This window comes from Castor canadensis, chromosome 8 (assembly GCF_047511655.1).
Source record: "Castor canadensis chromosome 8, mCasCan1.hap1v2, whole genome shotgun sequence".
NCBI lineage: Eukaryota > Metazoa > Chordata > Mammalia > Rodentia > Castoridae > Castor > Castor canadensis.
The window spans coordinates 87872115-87888500 of NC_133393.1; the positions used below are offsets into that span (position 1 = coordinate 87872115).

The following is a 16386-nucleotide window of genomic DNA, read 5'->3' on the forward strand; positions in this document are numbered from 1 at the left end:
CCTCCCTCGCCCAGAGGCTCAGAGGAGACGGGACCTGCACCCCGGCTAACCCGGCCGTCCGATCTCCTCCCACCCCGAGTGGCTGAAACTTGACTTTCAGCAAAAGCGCATGGTTACCTGTACCTGGATTTGCACAAGTAGGTCTGGTGACCCAAAGCTTGGACTGCAAGCTCCCTTAGTGGGCACATCTGTCGGTTGTGAGGCACGAGGCGAGGTGGGGAGAGAAACAGGCACCACCTGGTCGGCCTGGACTTGATGCAAAGCCCCAGCTCCGCTGTTTGCTGGCTTGTGACTTTGGGCAAATTACTTAACACCTCTTAATTCTGTTTCTTCATCTCTAAACTAAGGGATTGAAAGTGATATTGCCTGTTAAATCATTTCATCACTATGGTTCTAGTACATGGTAAATACCTCAATTTAAATATTAATGAGTGCCATTCTTTAGCTGCCTCTTGACTCACTTCTTGGTGACAGGAAATGGTTCCAAATTAAACAGAGGAACTCAATGACTAAGAGGATGTCATTCTATATAACTCAGGCCCTGGAATTGGCTCTGCTGTGCAATCTTGGATGTGCTACTTCTGTTTCATTTCTCTTTCCTGGGCTTCTACGGTAGTGTTCCTGTGGGGATGGAATGAGTTGATACCTAGAAAACATTAGAATCTCACCTGCACATACTAAGTGCTCAGTAAATGCTAGTGACTGTTATCTTGACTGTCTACTTAGGGTTGGACCTCTTAGAGGGACTCTGCCTTCCATCTCAGTGATACGCATATCTGTGCTTCCTTCTTAATGCCTCTGAGCTCTGTGGGTTGGAAATCAGTATTTATATACATTGATAGACAGGTGTTATCAGATTTGGGGTGTTCATATGAGAAAGTGAAAAGAACCACAAAAGTAAGAGAACAAAAGCCACAGATAAGGCAGGAGTAATTGCCTCCATTTCTAAAATGTTAGTTGATAAAACCAGAGGAGGAAAAAAAAAAAAAACCCAGGAAAAGTTGATGAAATTCACTTTGTTTATATTTCTAAAAGGCAAGTGCTCCCTTCTGCAGCACATATACTAAAATTGGAATGATACAGAGAAGATTACATGGCCCCTGTGCAAGGATGACATGAAAATTCGTGAAGCACTCCATTAAAAAAAAAAAAAAGGCAAAACAATACCAGTGACACAGAAGCTCGTGAGTGGGAAACTGCCAATCTACCCAAGAAAGGCAAAGCATGTAGACAAAGAGTGTTAGTTAATAAAACTCAATCTAGCCAGTTCTCAGAGAAGGGTATATCCAAGAGAAAAAAGGAAATTCAAATCCTAAAGGCTAGATTCCAAAGAAAGACCACTGCTTGCATTTACTTTAGCTTGGGATCTTTCTTGTGTCTAGGTCTGTCTCCCCTAGCATATTCTAGTATTTTGTTGTTGTTGTTGTTCTGTTTTGTTTGGCGGTACTGGGGCTTGAACCAGGGCCTCATGCTTGCTAGGCAGGCGCTGTAGCCACTCCACCAACCCCATATTCCAGTGTGATGAAATGTTAGACCCACAGCCTCAGAGCTCCTGCCCCACTGACTCCCTGCTGATTTGCTGGCCACTTTCGCAATTTCATTTGATGGTTATCCATCGCCTCTCCTATGCATCTTTTTCTCTCTTTAAAATACAACCTTGGAGCATCTGCTGATACATGATTCCCTTCTCACTTAAGTATCTTAAAAAGTATAAATTTAGAGCTGGTGCTATGGCTCAAGTGGTAGAATGCTGTGAGAACCCGAATCAAATCCTGTACTGCCCCCCAAAAAAGTATAAACTTACAGAAAAATGGGATCCATATGCACATTCTTAAGCAGCCAGTTTGGCATGAAAGGAAAAATTCTGTACGTAGTCTGCATGTGTGTCTTTGGTGTATCCTATATCTTTGATATGTCTTGTTGCTACAATTCTTTGGGGGGGGGAGTGTTGGGGTTTTTGGTTTTTTGTTTTTAATTTTTTGAGGAGTCCAGTCTTCAAATGTCCAGTCCTCCTGCCTCAGCCTTGCAAGTGCTGGGATTACAGGCCTGCACCACCACACCCAGCTAGAGTTCTCTGTATTCCTACCCAGTCTGTCAATATTGTCCTTCATATGGGGGGGAGGTGTGCAGGAACTAGATGATGCACCTGCAATTAGTTCTACATAGAGATGTGTACAGATAGGTGGTGGGTGAGTCTCCAGCATTCTCCAAGGATGAAACGCTAAGCTTCAGAAACTGCAGCAGCCAACCTTTTGTCAACAGATCTCCAGGGACCTCAGGGCAGTGACAACAGAGTCATCTGCACCTGCTTTTACTGGCTGTCAGCCCTGTCTTATGCTGCTGCTAGGATGGCAGTATAGCCTTTCCCCTGGAGAACTTTGCCATTTTGTAAATCAGGGAAAATAGTTTGGTTCCTAATGGAGACAGTCCGCAATTGGGCAGCCTTTCCTCTGCCTATTTGGGGCCTTTAGAAGGGTCACATGGATATGAAGTGCCATCTCACAATTTAGCAAAAATTCCACTTCAGTTGTGCCTCTGTTGTGACAGCTACTGCTTCTCTTCCCAGCAGACCATAAGTCCCTACAAGTCTTCTCTGGCACACTCTCCAAGGAGGATCTGTTTCCTGGGAGCTGAGGGTCAGCAAAGCCTTTGAAGAGGGTTTTGCCAGCTGAGTGTGAAGATTGTAGCGGGCCTTGCACAGAGAGCTGTCTGCCTTCCCAGCATCTTCTCTACCCTTCCAAGACCCCTAGAGCATTCCTCCCAACAACAATTCTGAATCCCAGAATCAATCCCAGAGGGCATGCTTTCTAGGAGAGCTGTTATAAGTAGGCAGTAAGGCTTTTATATTTTGAAAATCCCTTCTCTCTAGAGAGGCATGCACTCTCCTGCTCAGTACTGATGCACATAGTGGAGAGCTTGGGAAGGCTACTCTTTAAACCAGAGTAACAGGGTTAAATTTTAGAAAAAATGACTGCAAAAGATTTTGGTGCAGATAACCAAGATGTGGTTTCAACTTCTCCCTGAACTTGCCATTCATAGGTGTGGGCTTGCTCCTCCTGGGAGTGACCACTTCATACATCCAAAAGTTGACTAATGGGCAAGGAAAAAAGGGCCACCCATTATCCCTATCAGTGGAGCCTGAGGGAAAGAGACAGATGCATCTGGATTTCATTTTTACTCCATATCAGAGGGTTGGGAGCATTGATTAATGAAACATTTTCCTGATTGATGAGAAACGAACTCAGTTACTGTCATCTGTCCTTGCTAGATGGTTATGCAGTGTGTTATATAATGCTTAATAAAAACAAAGTAGAAAAACAACTCCCAAATATAAGCATATACTTTCATCTCCTACAAGTACCTCAAACTCCTGTGCCCAACGCTTATAGGAGACCCCTAGGGTTATTTTTATAACATCAAGGCAAAATTAATGCACAATAAACTACAATTTGACAAGCATTGACACATATGTACAATAAGCCCGCCTTATTCACAGGTTTAGTACATGCTGTTTTGACCAAGAGGGGTCAAAAAAAAAATTCCCACGTGAACATTACACAGCTCAGTTGCCAGGGGAGCGCTCAGTTGGTCCAGTATTATCGTCAGTTGCATTTAAAGTCTATTCGTCCTGAGCATTTGGGGTTTTTTTCCTCAACTGCAGTCTCCTTGGAACCATATGCCCTCGGATACCAAGGGTCTACTGTATGCTTTATTAAACTATCCCCGTAATAATAATTGTGGTGGTACATAATTTCTATCATCCCTAAAACTTGCTCTGTGCTTTTTGTAAGCCACCCTCCTCACTCCTCCCTCAACCTTCTATCATTACAGACACCAGCATGTCATGTCCTGCCCTTCCCGCCCCCAAGTCGTGCCAGTTACAGTTCCCCGTTTCCCTAGCCATGGGATGATGCATCATGCAATCTGGGCTGGTCAGATTCTTTCTCCAGGGAATTTAGATCTAGGAAGGGCACAGTAGCAGGAGGTAGCTGAGGCTGTCTTCTAGGGGCAGCTTCCTGGAGCAACAGCGCACAGAGAGCCAGCTACAGACATCCCTGGGCTGGCTCTTGCAGTGTTAGCCCTCTGACATATCCCTTATTGCTTAATTTTGGCAGTGTGTTTCTTGCAACCAGAGGGCCCCAATAAATGCACTTCCTTCTGTTGTCACTGTTTTAGGAAATGACACCACCAGATTCCAGTCTCTGAAGCCTAACCTAGAATAATTCCTTAAAACCTCAGTGTTGGTCATGTGTCCCCTTCTAACCCATCATTAAATCCTCCCATTCTGCTCTCTGCTCAACATTCTCACCACCTCCTAAAGATCTTTCTTTCTTCCCTCATCGTATTTCTCTAGTACTTAGTACCAGTACTCAGTGCTTGACAGAGAAGGTGCTCAATCCATGCTTATGAATGACTGATGGTGACATCATCACCCCCATAAACAAGAACAAATGTGGGAGGGCATTTGCGTGTGTGTGTGTGTGTGTGTGTGTGTGTGTGTGTGTTTACCAAGGTGGCAGGACATCAGTTACTTTTAAATATTCATAGAAAGCGAAGAGTAGGACTTGAATCCAGAACTTCTGACCCAAACTTAATGCCATTTCCACTATACAATTATACTTTGTATCCCTTCCCTTTACTTGGAGTTTCATATCTACTTCTATGGGGCCCAGATCCTTATTCACACTGAGTACTAGATCATAACCACTGGATCCAGCTTTGACCTACAACCCCTTCCCCAGAGTATTGGTTTATGTAATAATGTATCTGGATTGAGGAGAGGCACCATAAAGGAATTGCAGCCAGGAGGTAGGGTAGGCTGGAGTCAGGGATATGACTGAAGTTTTCTGAACCTGGAGTAAAATTAATAACCTTATCAAAATGGAAAACAGATAGCTGCAGAAACAACCCATGTCAAACAGTGAGTCCACATCTAGTCAAAATCACACTTTATTGAACAATCTGATAATCTGTTCTTTTGGCTTTAAATCTTGCCAAATGAGTGATAAATCAAAGGCACAGATGTCCACTATCCTGTGTGTGTGGTGTGTCTGCATGTACAAGATACTTTTGCTCTTTAGTCATTACGGCCTCACTTTAATATTTATTCTTAGTCTACTAATAATGTTTAAGCCTGATTAAAATACTCCCTGAGTCTAATGTTCTCCTCCCCCAAGCCTGCCACCCTCCCTCCCTCGGCCTCCATTAATGGCAGGCCTTTATAGACTTCCAGCATTCAGCCTGCCAGAGAACCTGGAAGTGAATGCTACATTATGCCCCTTGACCTTTCCCCTCGGGTTGAGGAGCTTCTTCAGGAAGATGTGTGGAGACGGGTGACTGGGAGGTCCTGGCAGTTTCTCTTCAGAGTTCTGTGTCTTGACTTGTAGATACCTGGAATGTAAACATGACTGCACCAGATGCTCCTACCCTCCACCAACCACTCAAGAAGGATACAAACTCAACTACTTTCTCCTGCATCCATTTTCATGGAATGCCACTGGCCTCTACTGTGGGTGGTGATATGAAACTGGTTGTTGAGATTGCTGTAAGGACTTGTGGCAGATTGCTCATTACATCATTTGCCTCTTTTTTAGGATTCACAGGAGAAACTTCTTTTCAATCTAAGTAACAGCAGCTGTTGTTTTCCTAAGGGACAGGCACCACGACCTGGTGAACTGGTCAGGTGTTTTTCTTCTTAGAGGTTGGAGAGTCTGGAACCAATTTTGTGGCTCATCCTTAGCAAGTTTATTTTCTAGAATGCATTTTTTTTTGTACTTGCCTAATTCATGGTTTCAGTGATGTCACCATTCTGTGACAAACTTACTGTGCTACATTGCATGAGTGTAAGCATAGTACATATATATGAGATGTATATGAAGTTTTTGCATGCTTTTTGTTTAACTGGGCTCTGCTTTGAAGTAAGTGCAGACATAATTAAATAAATACTTATAAATCTTAGGAGATAAGGTTAGTTTAAGGTCAAGTGCATTCTTGCTTCCCATAGCTCCCACCTGCTTGACCCTGGTCACAGCTGGATTCTCCTTACTCCTGGAGCCCACAATGAACATTCCAGTCTGTAGCCACACACCCCTCTTCATCAAATGCTCAATCTTACCACCCATCCTGTTCTTTGGATATCTGGTCTTACCTCTTCTTGAGGCTCAGGTGCTGAGACATTGTTTTCTCCTGGATCTGCAGAGATAGGAAGCTGAAGGTCTTGGCCCTACAAAGACAAGAGTTCTCCAGTGAGAGGTGGCTGGACCTCTCAGCTTCATAGGGTCTTCTGTGCCTTACACTTTTCAAAGGTTGTACACAATACAAAGGACAAACATGCATTGGTTCTCTGAGTCCAAAGCATCAGGCAAGGCTTCCCTCTCTGCTCTTTCACCTAGAAGAAACCAAGATCTAAAGGGTGAAATGATTTGCTGGCATAGGAAGGCAGATCTTTGGATTCTAGCATTGTTTCTGTGATCTGACACCTTGGGATTTGTGTGATATGTATCTGCAGATGGATCTGTGTGGGAGTGTGAGGTCTTCAAATCACTACCTGCTACTTTTTTGACTAAGCCTCCTTAGGAATGCACTGTGTTCTCACACGTAAGTGATCTGAAACCATGACAAGGAGTTAGGAGAGGTAAGAGGCATAATGGTTTCTTTGGGAAAAGTTCTAGGTTCTGAAATGGGAACCCACGGTGCGGAAAGCCCTATCTAAGAACTTCTATACCAGGAAGACGCTAGCACTCTAAGGTTTAAAACAAACTTATTGCCTAGGGATGTATGTAGCTTAGCGGTAGGGTGCTTGAACAAGGCCTTAGGCTTGATCCCCAGCACTGCAATGTTTTTTTTAGTTTTTTAAATTGAAATTTAATTTGCATACCATAAAATTCATCATTTGAAAATAGAACCGGGGCTTTTGAAGAGACTCAACTGGTACAGCACCTGCCTAGCAAGTGTGAGGCCCTGAGTTCAAGCCCTAGTGCTGCCAAAAAAAAAAAGAGAAAATAGAACCAATTACTAACAGTGTTGTCAGCCACTTGAAATTCTGAGACTTAAAGAATTTTTTCTTTTTCTTCCTCTTTCCTTTCCAGGCCATGAATGAGCTCAAAGGTGCTTCCTAAAAAATTATCAACACCTTCCTTATCTCTCAGAAAGTTAAATGCTAGAACAGGATTTTTTTTCTAACTACATTTTTACTTACTCATTTTACACGTTATGACACATGATCATTCTGCTTAAGAGAAAATATGATTTGTGGTGCATCTCCAGTGAGCACATCTTGTAGGACATAGCCTCAGTGGATCGGTGGCACTGACAAGCTGGGACCTAAGATGCTCTAGTTGCTTAATTTCACAGGAAAAAAAAAAAATGTGTTCTTAGCTGATGACCAAAGCAATCCTACCAGAGAGGCTCAAAGTAAAGAAGACATCTGAAGGGGAGTCTGTGTGCTGTACTTCCTTCCCAGGAGGGACTGTGGCACTAGACTGTTCCTCAAAATGGTCAAAGGGCATCTTGACTCCCTTACAATAAGATTATTCCAAGAATACAAACTTGTTTCATCATTCATCAGAGCCAAACAGAATCTCCATACTAAAATACAATACAGAGTCAAATAGAAATTAATTTTGGATTTCTTTTATTTTGGCAATGCTGGGGATTGAACCCAGGGCTTCTCATATGCAAGACAAGTGCTCTACCATGAAGTATACCCCTAACCCTGAGTTACCCTGTTCAGTGCAGAAAAAAATGAGACGTGGCTACACCTCACCTGCCCGGATCCTGGGCGTATTCACATGTCTCAGTCACATACCTGCTCCCGAGAAACCAGCCACAGGCAAGTTTTACATCTTGCTCTGTTAGAGCCTTCAATGCATCAAGTGAGCCAAGACTGAAGGCATAACAATGTGGATGGCTTACATTTAGTACCTCAGGAGAGTCAGCGGAGATAAGTTTATTGTCCTCTTCTTTGCCTTCCATCTTCCTTACCTCTCCAGGTGCTGAAGAAACCTGTAGATCAAGGTGAACAATGTAGGATAACACCTTCACAAGCTGGTTGCCACCCCTTGGTACTCTTTGTGCATGTCACTCCTCTTAGCAGATGGCTCAGAAGGTAGTCTGGTCAACCTTCAGTTAGGTATGGGCAATAGTAGGGTGGTGTGATCTGAGGGGTACCAGAAATCTCATTCTCTTCTTCCAGATAGCCACATGGTTCATGTCCTGGCCTTCCTTATTGCCCACTCTGTTTAAAACTGCAGTTCAGCCCCCACTCTTCATATCTGTTACTACCACTAGATTGTAATTTTATTTATGCTTTCTTATCTGTCTTCCCTCCCCTAGAATATAAGCTCCAGGAGGCTCATTGTCATAACCCTCGTCTGAAAAGTACCTGGCATAGAGCAGGGCTCACTCAGTGACTGCAATGAATGAGTGAATCTTAGTGCTATTTGGTCAGGCAATTTCCCTATGATCCTCTCCACCTGCACAGATCACATATCCTTAGCTTTTAATATCAAAGAACTATTTTTCAATGTGACCTATCCCATCCCATTGGTGGTAGGGAGGGGGGAGTCAGATCTTTGGATCCTCTTGTTGGGTCTGGGAACCTAAGGGACAGATGAGTGAGTCAGTAGCCCATCCCCCATGGAGAGCACTATGAGCCCTGCACCCTGAAGAGGAGTTATAAGTTTGCATTCCTGCACCCTGAGGAGGAGACACATGGTCTCATAAATCTGCCCCAGGGCTGACAGACAGGATGCTCTCAAGGTTGTTTACCCCCATAAGGGGCAAACAGATCAGCTCATCGAAGAGAGCCTGTGTGCACGAATCCACGACCAAGGGAAAGAACCCACCTAACCCTTACCGTAACCCAGAGTTAAAGTGTTCATAAAAAGCCCCAGCCTTCGCCTCAGCAGGGAGCCACCGGTTTCCGGGCTCTGCTGCACCCTATGTTTTTTTGGTATATTTATTCATTTATTCATATGTGCAGACATTGTTTGGGCCATTTCTCCCCCCTGCCCCCTGCCCCCTGCCCTCTCCACCCTTTTCTTTTTCTAATAAATCTACCTATGTTTGCACAATCTGTGTCTTGTGAGCTTATTCCTAAGCCTGGTGAAGATAAGAGCCCCTGGAGTGGCCCTCCTGGACCCCACAATACCCTCTCCCTTTCTCTCACATATGTTTTCCATTTTAAACAGAGATGCCTATTGAAAGTTCCTCTTTTACTGATTCAAAATGTATCTTTTAAAAAAATCTTTTTATCTTTTAAAATCTTTAGGGTCTGTCCTCTGGATTCTCAAAGAATAGGTCAGATCTCTCTTCTATGTGACAGCCTTTCCATATACTTTGAATTAGAACATGACATGATTTCCAGATCCTAATAGAACTAGTTGTTCTTCCGTGGGTTGATGTTTCATTTTTTTCTCATCTAAATTCTCACCTTTCAAAAGGCCATTCTTTTTGTTTCATGACCTCCATGAACTTATGCTTCTAGGTTCCTCTCATCAAAGATACACCCTGGAAATCCACTGCAATTTTTCTCAGAGTCTATTTACCATAGTCACAATATGATAAACTGAAGGAATACCCTCCCCCACCAACCATTAAAAAAAAAGAGAGAGAGAGAGAGAGAGCTGGACATGGTAGTGCTTGTCTGTAATCCCAGCACACAGTAGGCTGAGGCAGGAAGATCATGAGTTAGAGGCAAGCCTGGGCTACATTGCAAGACCCTGTCTCAAAAACAAAACAAAAAGAAAATGGAAAACTCTGATTTTTTTCTCCTTGTTTTTTTGGGTTTTTTTTGGCAGCACTGGGATTTGACCTCAGGGCTTCATGCTTGCTAGGCAGGTGCTTTTACCACTTGAGTCACTCTGCCAGCCCTGAGATGAGTTTTTTTTGAGATAGGGTCTAAAGAACTATTTGCCTCCTGCTCTCTGCCTCTTGAGTAGCTAGGATTACAGGTGTGAGCCACCAGTGCCCGGCTTAAAAGGGAAAACTCTGGTATCCAAAAGTCTTTGGTCTTTGGTTTCCAAAGACTGTACATTTGGGTATCCAAAAGTCTTTGGTATCCAAAGATGTACATTCTTTATATTGGGAACTCCCAGATCTTGAATCAAAAAACAGAAATGAGTAAGAATCTGCTCATAATAATATTAGAGACAAGCCCTTTATAGAAGCCAATTACCCAAATATTATATTATTATAATTAGTTGCTATGAAGACGTGAAACAATCCTCAGAGGCAAAAAAAAGGGTCCAGGAATTTTTTTTTTTTTTTTTTTTTGGTGGGACTGGACTTTAAACTCAGGGCTTCATTCTTGCTAGGCTGGTATTCTACCGTTTGAGCCCCGCCTCCAGCCCATTTTGCTCTGGTTATTTTGGAGATGGGGGTCTCATGAACTATTTACCCAGGCTGGCCTCAAACTACAATCCTCCCAGTCTCAGTCTCCCAAGTAGCAAGGATTACAGCTGTGAGTCACTGGCTTCAGGAGTATTTTTGAGACCGTAAAATAATGACATCAACTATGGGGTATCCTAATGATTCCCTACATGGAGGGTAAAAGAGAATAAAGGGTGCTGGGCATGGTGGTTCACATTTGTAATCCCAACTATGCAAGAGAGGAAAGCAGGGCAAAAATCAAGACTCCATCTGAAAAATAAACTAAAACAAAAAAGGCTAGGAGCATGGCTCAAGTGGTAGAGTACCTGCCTAGCAAGCACAAGGCTCTGAGTTCAATCCCTAGTATTGCAAAAAAAAAATGTTGTGGGGAGGGGGAGGGTGGAAGTGGGTAATGAAAGACTCAAGCAGACCCTCTCTTACCTGGGAGATGCTCAAGGAGGGGGAAGGGCAAAGCTCTTCTGGGTTCGGATTGTGCCCGTTTTCCTTTTCTCTGGCCTCAGGAGTTCTCAGAGGCTTCTCTGGGGGTTCTGGATTAGGACAGGCCTCTAAGGAGGCCCTGGGACTTGGAGTCCCAGGGCTCAAGAGGGCCCTGGGGCTGGTGGGTGAGCTCCCTCCAGAGGCTGGAGGGCTGGAGGGCATACTCCCTGAAGAGGGCCTGGGACTTGGAGGGGCTTTGGGTGGAGGAGGCCTACTGGGGGGTGCTGAGGTTCTCTGGGTAGAGGTTTTCTTCTTTGGCTGTTCGGCACCTTCACTAGAAGTGCGGGTCCGGAGGATGACTTCTGGGAGAGATGGTGGCTCCTCTGAAGAGGTCAGGGTTTTGCCTGCTTGCGGGGCTGGAGAGCAAGGGAGAACTTCCTGATGGGACTTGTCACCCTGGCCAGCGTGAGGTGGCTGGGCCTGGTTTGGGCCATTGCAGGCTGGAAGAGGCTCTTCCTCCTCAGCTTCCTCCTCAGAGGAGCTTGCTTCGGACTCATCCTCCTCCATTTCCTCATCTTTTGAGGGCTCTTCTTTGGTCTCCAAATTGTCTTCTCCCTGTGCTGCCTCAGGGGCCAGCTCTTCTTCAGCTGCTGGGATGGATTCGCTCTCACTGATCAAGCAGCCTGCAGAGGGACTGGTAGGTGAAGTCAGAGGACTGGTCACAGTAGAATTTCGAACTGGGGAGGAGATGACTAAAGAGCGCCTGCTGCTGCTAAGAAAAGAAGGGCACTTGGATTCAGAAATCACCTGTGTCCTGAAGCAATAATGCATGCACACAATAATAAAACAGAATAAAGCAACTTGAAATGATGTTAGGGTAATTGGTAATTATGCTTATGTTATAAAATAATGTAAAAAAATACAAAATTATATCTGTATCATGATCTCAATTATCTAAAAATATGTAAAGAAAAGAGACTAAGAGAAACAGCAGGTTATTAACAAATATTTCCTCCGGGGAAGAGAACAATGATCCACAGATTTTCTATTTGTGAATTCACCTACTTATTTATTTCAGCCCCAAGTCAATACTTCAGGCGCTTTCCCAGTCATTCGTGGACATGTGTGAATGGTGAAAAATGGCTCACCTGATGCGCACTGTCTCAGCTGAGACTTAACAAGGCAACCATCTGTCTTTCTGTTTCAGCTCTCAGACTGTAAACAACTAGCTCTTTCATCATGGCTTTTTGCATTTTTGTGCTTCTTTGGGGTGACTGCTTTTAAAATGGGGCCAAGCTGAAGTGAGTGCCTTACAGAGGAAATGTGTGAGTTAGGCAAACTTCATTCAGGCATGAGTTATGGTGCTGTTGGCTGTAAGTTCAAATATTAAAGAAGCAACGGCTCTATGAAATAATGTCTTTAAGCACTCACATAAAACAAGGTTATGTACTGATTTGTTGATTAAAATGTGACTGGAGGCTTATAGAATCTTAGCACTGTTTTTTCTTTCTTTCTTTTTTTTTTTTTTTGTGTGGTACTGGGTTTTGAACTCAAGGCCTACACCTCGAGTCACTCCATCAGCCCTTTTTTTGTGATAGGCTTTTTCGAGATCGGGTCTCTCAAATTATTTGCCTGGACTGGCTTTGAACCAGGATCCTCCTGATCTCTGCCTCCTAAGTAGCTAGGATTACAGGCATGAGCCACTGGCACCCAGCTAACGTGTTTTCTGAATGGCAATGGTTTAGTATTTATGTCTATGGCAACTCTATCGAACCTAATCACCATGAAAAACACAAATCAACTATGACATTTACCCAGTACCTACTGTGTGCTATGTACTGTGTTGAGTATTTCTCTAGCCAACATCAGCTTGATTCCTCCTTCACCTCCTTGTGTGCCTCCTTTGTACTGCCCACCAATGGATTAAGCAACCCACAAATATGTACTTGACAGGCTCCAACTATGTGCTGTTGTCTTGGGCATAAGGATGGAGATGGGAGCCAAGAAACTTAGGTCAAGCCCTGTGGGAGTTTCTGATGTGGGATATGAGGCATGACAGGTTCTTTCTAACACAAGCATTCCAAGAGTCCCTAAGTTTAGAAGGACATAAGCAAAAAATCCAATTTCTGGACATGTCAGTGTGATGGTAAGTTTGGAAAGAAAGGAAGTTACAGAGAACTCTGGCTTTCAGTGCTACAAGACAGGAGAAATGAAGCTTTTGGAATTGAACAAAAAGAAATTTCTTTAAGAAGTCTACATTGACTCTACAGCAAATTTTTTTTTTTAAGTCTGTAATTAGGGCTGGTGGAGTGGTTCAAGTGGTAGAGCACCTGCCTAGCAAGTGTGAGGCCCTCAGTTCAAACCCCAGTACTGCCAAAAAAAAAAAAAAGTTTGTAACTAATTGCTAAATGAGAAGTGCAAACAACAAATGAGTCCTAGTCTTCTTTCCAGTCCCAAGCTCAGGTTCACCACCTGCTGAAAGCCCTCCCTAACCATCCACATGTAGGCAGTTACTTACCTCTCTGGAATTCCTACTGGTCTCTGGCATTTAGCATGTGCAAGCTTATCTCCTTTCTTCCTTGTCTCCTTAAGCATATTTTCTAAACTTGAAACTTTTTGTAAGTCACATTAGGGAAAAGTCAAGTCTCCCTTGTTATTGGATCCCTAAGACCCATCATAAGACCTTGTACACAGAAGGAGCTTGAAGAAACTTCCTGAACAAAAGCTTCTGAATGACCAAAGCATCACATTCTGCAGGGCCACTGAACTGATGACACTTTCCAGTGTGAAGAATGTCCCAAAGCAAAAGACATCACACAAAAAAAGTAGAGAAAGCATGCCAGAACAGATTGGGGAAAGACATTTGCAATGCATACAAGTAAAGGATTAGTACCTAGAAATGCCAAAAAAAAACCCCTCATATAAGCCAATTTTTCCAAAAAAAAGCTCACAACCCGATTGAAAACTAGGAAAATTGCGGGGACCTTAAATCACCAATAACATGAAAAGATACGCAGGGAGGGTATTGAGCTGTGGCTTAAGACTGCAAAGAATTCCATTTCCTATCCATAGCTTGGAAGAATTAAGAAGTGTGACAATTTCACACACAGCAAGAAGGTGGAACCTTGTGGGCTTGTGTTCGTCACTGGAACGGTCACTTGGAAGAACAATTTGGCAATGTCTAGTAAGGCTGATGAAGCCGGCGACAGTCTGACAGCAGTTCCACTCCAGATCAAGACCTAAAGGAACTCAGGGTAATATTCACGAGGAGAAACGTACATGCTTCTTGCAACATATTTGAAATAGCAAAAAAACTGGAAAATAAGCTAAATGCCCAATAGCAGGAACAGGGATAAATAAATCATGACTTGGCACACAAGAGCATCAATAACACTTCAAGCAAAGCTAGCAACATGTAGCAACAAAGAGCAATTTCTCAAGAGATACTAAGAAAACAAAAGAAGTTACACTATAGTCCCAGCATTTGGGAGGCTGACAGGGGAGGATCACTTGAGCTCAGATCACTTGAACCCAGGAGTTCAAGACCAGTCTGGGCAACACAGTAAAACCCTATGGGGTGGGGGGGTCGGGAGTGTGGTACATGACTGTAATCCCAGACTCGGGAGGCTGATGTAGGACTGTGAATTCAAAGCCAACGTTTTGCTTACTGAAATAACCTAATGAGTCTCCTCTATTTTGGTCCTCTTTTGATCTCTTTTCCCTTGCTGCAACGCTAATGATCTTTCTGAAAGGCAAATCTCTTTATGCCATTCTCCTATGAAACCCTCTCAAGGCCCTAAGTTCAATCCCCAGCACAGTAAATAAATATAAATAAATAATAATAAAAACAATAAAACCTTCTCATGCTTCCCATTTTCCACAGCAAACAATAAAGCTCTCTCCATGACTTGTAAGGAGGTCATCAGTGACTTGGCTCCCCATTTCTGCCACTCCCCACTTTCCCAGCATTGCACTGCATCAGTGGCAGGTCTGTCTGTCTGCTCTCCTGGCCAGCTGCTGTGCATTTGTCAGGTTTCCAACTTGGCTTGTTCCAGCAAATCTTTCCTGATTCCACAAGACTGGATCAAGTGTTCCTTTTCTGTTTTTCCTGGGTTTATCCCAAGGAAAAAAGTACTTACCAATCGAAGTACTTTATCCTTCTTTTGTAATTGTCTTTTTTCCCCCCCAGTACTGAATAATGAACTCAGGGCCTCATGCTTTGCAAACACTACCACAACCCAAGTTGTAATTGCCTCTTTACTTTTTTGTCTCCTCCATTAAACTTTGATAACCTTGAAGAGAAAGAGAAGAGAGAGAGAGAGAGAAAGACAGAGAGAGAGAGAGAGAGAGAGAGAGAGACAGAGACAGCCAGCCTGGGCTACATAACAAGACCCTGTCTCAAAAAAAACCCCAAAAAGTTGCAGAAAAATACCTACAGTATAAGACAACTTATATAAAATGTAAAAACATGCAAAACAATGTTTAATGTGTAAAATAAAAGTAAAAATACATGCATGAAAATAATAAATACTAAATATAATATGTCAGTTACCTTTGGTAGGAACAGCAACAGAATGTAAGTGAAGGACACTGGGAGCTTCAACTACATTTACAGGAGTTAATTTCTTCAATTTGGTGGTGGGTATGTAGATAATTTTTGTATTATTCATTATACCTTTAGTTATGTCTGAAATACTTAATGAAATGAAAAATAACTGATAGGGGGCATATCACAAACAGCAAGCACAATGACCATGAACATAAAGGAAAGGCCTGGATTTTGAACTGGAGATGAGGATGTTGATATGCTCATACACAGGACAAGTGAACAAGGAAGTCACTCACCTTGACAGTCCCTTCACCACAAAGACCTTGTTGGAATGCTGCTTCTCCAGTTTGCTCATCACCTCATAGAGATTGTGGTTCAGCTAGAGCCAGCAAGAAAGAAGGGGTTGCTGGCTAAATGGAAACCCCAAACTGTCCTCCAGGCAGCTTTCCCAAATGGCACCTTCTCACCCTTCCACTCTGACCTGTAATTCCTTCTCATCTCCCTAAGCACTAGCCTCCAGGGGCCCATCCCACCACCCCTTCTTTGCTTCATGGTGCCCTGAAGTCTACCGCTTCTATCAGCCTGGCAGCTTTGTCCAAGCAGAGTCTATAACTGTTTGATTTGAGGTTCCACCTTCTCTTACGTGATCCAGGGAATGAAAACTCAGCTTAATATTAACTAGGCAAATCATTATTTAGCCAAAGAAACTGTGGAAGGAATATGTGTGGCTGTGTGTGAATATATTAGAGTAGCAAGAATCTCAGACTAGCAAAGACCTCATGAGATCATGTGACATGGCTGCCTGTCACTGGCAGAACTGGTGCTACTCAAGTTCAACCACCTGAGAAACTGACTTCTACTTAGACACTGCCCTCCCCACTCCCCAGAAAAAAACAGAGATTTTACAACCCCATTTCCATTTGTCTTCCAAAGGGCTTAACCTCTTTATTCATGTAGAAGCTTGAGTTCAGATGCTTTTAAGCAGTAGTTAGGGGAAATGGAGAGGCCCCTCTGATAATGTACATAGG

At 43.4% G+C, this 16386-nt stretch overlaps 1 protein-coding gene and 1 non-coding gene across 6 annotated transcripts in view; one reads left to right on the top strand and one right to left on the bottom strand.

The window, feature by feature from the left end:
* Positions 1-1039: 1039 nt before the first annotated feature.
* LOC141426044 (U6 spliceosomal RNA) lies at positions 1040-1145 on the top strand. The gene has a single exon (XR_012451156.1). It is a non-coding gene; the product is annotated as a U6 spliceosomal RNA (small nuclear RNA).
* Positions 1146-4932: 3787 nt separating this feature from the next.
* The window catches only part of Bin2 (bridging integrator 2), a 30731-nt gene continuing 19277 nt past the window's right edge, over positions 4933-16386 (bottom strand). For 2 of the 5 annotated variants that reach the window (XM_020161965.2, XM_074083401.1), the window contains exons 9-13: positions 15655-15737; positions 10813-11581; positions 7915-8004; positions 6149-6223; positions 4933-5391 (exon numbers count right to left, since the gene is read on the bottom strand). In XM_020161965.2, coding sequence (XP_020017554.1) covers positions 5362-5391; positions 6149-6223; positions 7915-8004; positions 10813-11581; positions 15655-15737 — 1047 coding nt within the window. In that variant the 3' untranslated portion in view covers positions 4933-5361. The remainder of the gene's footprint in view (positions 5392-6148; positions 6224-7914; positions 8005-10812; positions 11582-15654; positions 15738-16386) is intronic. The other 3 variants (XM_074083400.1, XM_020161966.2, XM_074083399.1) reach the window with 3 other exon arrangements.